At 39.0% G+C, this 5,517-nt stretch overlaps 1 protein-coding gene across 1 annotated transcript in view; it reads left to right on the plus strand.

The window, feature by feature from the left end:
• The window catches only part of LOC133984515 (ras-related protein Rab-8B), a 15,039-nt gene extending 9,522 nt beyond the window's left edge, over positions 1-5,517 (plus strand). The window contains exons 2-8 of the mRNA XM_062423925.1: positions 822-882; positions 1,577-1,637; positions 1,728-1,805; positions 2,733-2,822; positions 3,027-3,092; positions 3,167-3,217; positions 4,335-5,517. Of these exons, the coding sequence (XP_062279909.1) occupies positions 822-882; positions 1,577-1,637; positions 1,728-1,805; positions 2,733-2,822; positions 3,027-3,092; positions 3,167-3,217; positions 4,335-4,424 (497 nt within the window). The 3' untranslated portion in view covers positions 4,425-5,517. The remainder of the gene's footprint in view (positions 1-821; positions 883-1,576; positions 1,638-1,727; positions 1,806-2,732; positions 2,823-3,026; positions 3,093-3,166; positions 3,218-4,334) is intronic.

The following is a 5,517-nucleotide window of genomic DNA, read 5'->3' on the forward strand; positions in this document are numbered from 1 at the left end:
TTCTTGGAAACATTTTCTCTCCTCTGAGGCAGGAAGGAGCGCTCGTTATAAACATGTCACTTCCTGCTGCTCAGCTGATGCTCGGTGACGCACAGAGCAGCGAAACAAACGCACCCTCTGAGACACGCTGGAGAGTATTACAGTAAAAGTACTGCAGTATTATGATGATGTAGTATGCAGTATTACAGTAAAAGTACTGCAGTATTATGAGCGATGTAGTATGCAGTATTACAGTAAAAGTAAAAGAACAGAAATGACAGTAAACTGAGTATTTGTGGATGTTTGATTATTGATCATGTTTTTTTTCTACAATGATCAAACTTTTCACAGATTAAATGAATAAATGCTTGGTCCAGATTAATGGATGTAGATAATAATCATTAGTTTCATAAAGAGCTTCTGCTTTGTGTCACAGTGTTTGTTTCTAACACCTCAGAGTAGCAGGCGGGTGGAGTTAACCACGTGAGACACCTGCAGGTTTATTTTCCCTCACTGATAAAACGTCATGTCAGCGAAATGTTTTCACTGCTGCAGATACGATCTCAACATAAACGTGAGAAATGGAAGGGATGAACCAAGTAGTTCATAAAATGTTAGATAAAAGTTTAAATGTGTAATTCTGTCTGACTGAACCTGCAGAATACTGAAACCAGCTAATGTTTGTCATTTCTGCTTAAAAATGACTGAAAAGATGAATTTATGAACTGATGGTTTCAGCTGCAGGAAGCATCAGAGCTGTGATGATGATGAAGATGATGAAGATGATGATGATGATGATGATGTCGTCTCCTAACAGTCGTCTTTCTTTCTTTGTGTTTCAGGAATCGATTTTAAAATCCGAACGATCGAGTTGGACGGAAAGAAAATCAAACTGCAGATTTGGTGAGTTTCTCAGATTTCATTTATTTATTAAACTCAGAGAGAAACATGAGCAGTCTCATTAATGTTGCCATGACGACATCTCATTAATGTTGCCATGACTGCATCTCATTAATGATGCCGTCTCATTAATGTTGCCATGACGACATCTCATTAATGTTGCCATGACCGCATCTCATTAATGATGCCGTCTCATTAATGTTGCCATGACGTCGTCTCATTAATGTTGCCATGACGTCGTCTCATTAATGTTGCCATGACGACATCTCATTAATGTGGCCATGACGTTGTCTCATTACTGTTGCCATGACGCCGTCTCATTAATGTTGCCATGACGACATCTCATTAATGATGCCGTCTCATTAATGTTGCCATGACGCCGTCTCATTAATGTTGCCATGACGTCGTCTCATTAATGTTGCCATGACGCCGTCTCATTAATGTTGCCATGACGCCGTCTCATTAATGTTTCCATGACGTCATCTCATTAATGTTGCCATGACGACATCTCATTAATGTTGCCATGACGTCGTCTCATTAATGTTGCCATGATAAACGATGTAACATATTCATTAAATGTATATTTTAAACACTTTTATAACATGTATGTTATGTTTTATAATAGCTAGATCTGCAGTCATTAGTCCAATATAAATCTGTATAGTTATAATGATGATGATGTAAATGTTTCCTGCAGGGACACGGCGGGTCAGGAGAGGTTCAGGACCATCACCACCGCTTATTACCGAGGAGCCATGGTGAGTCTCACCTCTGCTGATGTCACTTCCTTTACTGATGTCACTTCCTTTGCCAGAGTCACTTCCTGTTTCCTTTTCCTTGTGTTGCAGGGCATCATGCTGGTTTATGACATCACCAACGAGAAATCCTTCGACAACATCAGGAACTGGATCCGCAACATCGAGGAGGTAAAATATCACATGACCTCATCACCAGTGTGTTAAAGCAGCAGTCGGGTTTCCCTCTTAGTGTTTCCTGTTGAGCTGTGGTGTAACCATAGCAACACAAAGACTTTGCTTCTAAAAACACTGAAGATGAAGATTTCACTCATTTACTCCTTTCCTAATCTACCAACTCCTCCCTCCTTTTTTCCTTCCTACTTTTTTCTTTCTTTCCTTCCTATTTCTTTCCCCAACTTCCTCTTCCTCCTTCTTTTTTCCTCTTCTTCCTCCTTTTTCTTACTTTCTTTCCTCATTTCTTTCCCTATCTTCTCCCCCTTTTTTCTTTCTTTTGTTATTACTTTCTTTCCTAATCTTCCTCCTCTTCTTGTTTTTTCCTCATCTCACAATTGTGTGAACTTGTCCTTTAATGTGACAGAAACGTGTCTCTGCTGCCATCTGGTGGCCAAAATGTTTCATATCTGAAGATTTTCTTTCTTCAAATAGAAATTTAACTTCTTACATTTTATATTCTATTGAATCTGTTCCAGTGATGAAGTTTAATCAGCTGTGTGTCTGCAGGAGAAAACATTCACATTAATTATAGATCACATGTTGACTGTTTAAGAACAGTTTTAATGTTCAGTTTTCTATGGGATCAAACTAGGGCCATAAAGATTTTGTAATTGTAGAAATAATTTGTGCCTGTGCATTTTCTACGACTGACACTCAAATTTCCTACTTTCCACATGCGACACTGAAGTTACAAGACACAAAACGAAAATCTTTTTGGCCCTGTATTTACGCCTCGATCTGCTCGATCACAGAAAACTGCTTCAGTCTGTTTACACTTAAACTCATCATCTGTAACTAACCCAACCCTAACTCTCTAAAGCAGAGAAATAATGGATGTATGGAGATGATGATGATGATGATGATGATGATGTGTGTTTGCAGCATGCGTCCTCAGATGTGGAGCGGATGGTTCTGGGAAACAAATGTGACATGAACGACAAGAGACAAGTGTCCAAAGAGAGAGGAGAGAAGGTGACATCATCATAAACCTCTGCAGTTATTATGACATCATATATAATAACATATATAATATATAATATATATATATAATATATAATATATATATAATATATAATATAATATATAATATATAATATATAATAATAACATGTATAATGTGTGTTTGAGCCTCTTTAACCAGAACATAATGTTTCTGTTTCTCGTCTCGTGGATCAGCTGGCGATCGACTTCGGGATCAAGTTCCTGGAAACGAGCGCGAAGTCGAGCATCAACGTGGAGGAAGTGAGTCTGAGTTCAATCAAACTTTATTTAAACATTTCACACCAACAGAGACAATCAGTGTTTTATCTCATCAGGCCTTCATGACTCTGGGAAGAGACATCATGAGCAGACTCAGCAGGAAGATGGTGAGTTTCATCAATTAGTGTATATGTGTGTGTGTGTGTGTGTATGTATCTGTGTGTGTCTGTGTGTCTCTGTGTGTGTGTGTGTTTATATGTGTGTATGTCTGAGTGTGTGTGTCTGTATGTGTGTATCTGTATATATGTGTGTGTATGTGTCTGTGTGTGTGTGTGTGTGTGTGTGTGTGTTACTATGTGTGTATGTCTGTGTGTGAGTGTGTGTGTGTATCTGTGTGTGTGTGTGTGTGTTACTATGAACTGTGCTCTCTGTAACAGCAGTAAATGTTTTCATACATCAGTTTTTCAGTTAGACTGTTTTAGAACTACAGTTCCCATAATGCTTTGGGGATGTAAACAGGAAGTATAACGTTGCCATGGAAACAGTGAGTTAGCTACAACCTAAGATCAGGTTTTCCTTTATTAGTCCCACAATGCAGCAAGTGGACAGTAATAGAATATAAGAGCAGCAATAAGAAAAGGTTTAAAAATAATAAATAATAAGTACAAAAAAAAGTATAAGAACAATAATAGTGAGAAATATGTAGTAAAATAGTTTATTTATTGTGAGGACAGTTTATATTATTCATGTGTTTATGTTTATAGCAGCTAACAGGAGGAGATATAACTACTGAATCATTAATTAATTAACAGCTGCATCATTATTAACTCTTTACAGACTGATGATTAAAACATTATTAACAGTTATTAAACATTTATAGGCTGATTATTAATAATTAACTCCTGATAATGGATTAAAATTAAAAGTACCGTAGAAGCAGAGAGCTGTCAATCATCTGAACGTGATGCCTGTCTAACTGTGATTGGCTGTTGTTAACTTAGGGGCGGGGCCTATGATGATGCTCTAACTGTGATTGGCTGTTGTTAGCTGAGGGGCGGGGCCTGTGATGATGCTCTAACTGTGATTATGTTAGCTGAGGGGCAGGGCCTGTGATGATGCTCTAACTGTGATTGGCTGTTGTTAGCTGAGAGGCGGGACCTATGATGATGCTCTAACTGATTGGCTGTTATTAGCTGAGGGGCGGGACCTGTGATGATGCTCTAACTGTGATTATGTTAGCTGAGGGGCGGGGCCTGTGATGATGTTTGTGTGTTTTCTCCTCAGAGCGACAACAATCCGTCTGGAGGAGGCGGACCGGTTAAAATCACAGAGTCTCGCTCCAAGAAAAGCTTCTTCAGGTGTTTGCTGCTGTAGGCGGAGTCTCTGCTCCTCCTCCTCCTCGTCTTCCTCCTCCTCCTCCTCATCTTCCTCGTCTTCCTCCTCCTCATCCTCGTCTTCCTCATCCTCGTCTTCCTCTGGATGCTGCAGAGCTGGATCTCCTCCCTCAGCGCCGCTCTGAGCAGCAACATGCAGGCAGATGTTCAGCCTGCAGATGTTCGGTGTTACTAATGAATCTGTTTACTGTTTAATGTTTTAATGAATGAAATGAAGACGATGAAGACTCGGATGAAGAACACGTCGGATCATTTTTCATTTTTCACCAAAGTGTTTGAAGCTGTCTGAAGTTTCATGTTTTATTATTTTATGTTTTAATGTTTGTAACGTTTGAAGCTGCAGCAGCACTGAGCAGTAAATCATCTGCAGACATCAAACGTCTGAATGTTGAAATATTAAAAACATATTTTAGTTTATTTGATTTGAGCAAATCTACGGAGGCCTCAGTGTGCCAAAAATATATAATCCCAAAACAGTCATGATAATCACTTTATACTTTTATACTTAAACAAAATACAGCACATTAAATATTATTATTATTATTATTATTAAACCCAAAGTAAGAAATAAAACTATTATATTAGTAAATTAGTAACTTTATCTTCCTCATGCTGATGAGGTTTAAATGAATGTTTTTATTTTATCATTTTATTAAAAGTGACAGAATGTAAAATATAAATATTAAAGCAGGAAACTAATAAACTGAGATTAAAATAAACTTCAGTTCCTTTCCTCCCTCCCTTCTTTCCTCCCCTCTTTCTTTCCTTCCTTCCTTTCCTTCCTCCCTCCCTCCTTCTCTTTTTCTTTCCTCCCTCCTTTCCTTCCTTCCTTCCTCCTTCCCTTTTCTCCCTTCCTTCATTCCTCCCTCCTTTCCTCCCTTCGTTCCCTTCCTCCCTCCCTCCTTTCCTTCCCTTCCTCCCTCCTTTCCTTCCCCCCTTCTTTCCTTTCCTTCCTCTCTTTCCTCCCTTCCTTCTTCCCTTCCTCAACCCCCTTTCTTCCTTCCTCATCCCCCCTCCTTCTTTCCTTCCTTTCCTTCCTTCCTTCCTCCCTCCCTTCTTTCCTTCCTCCTGAA

This window comes from Scomber scombrus, chromosome 1, assembly GCF_963691925.1.
Source record: "Scomber scombrus chromosome 1, fScoSco1.1, whole genome shotgun sequence".
NCBI lineage: Eukaryota > Metazoa > Chordata > Actinopteri > Scombriformes > Scombridae > Scomber > Scomber scombrus.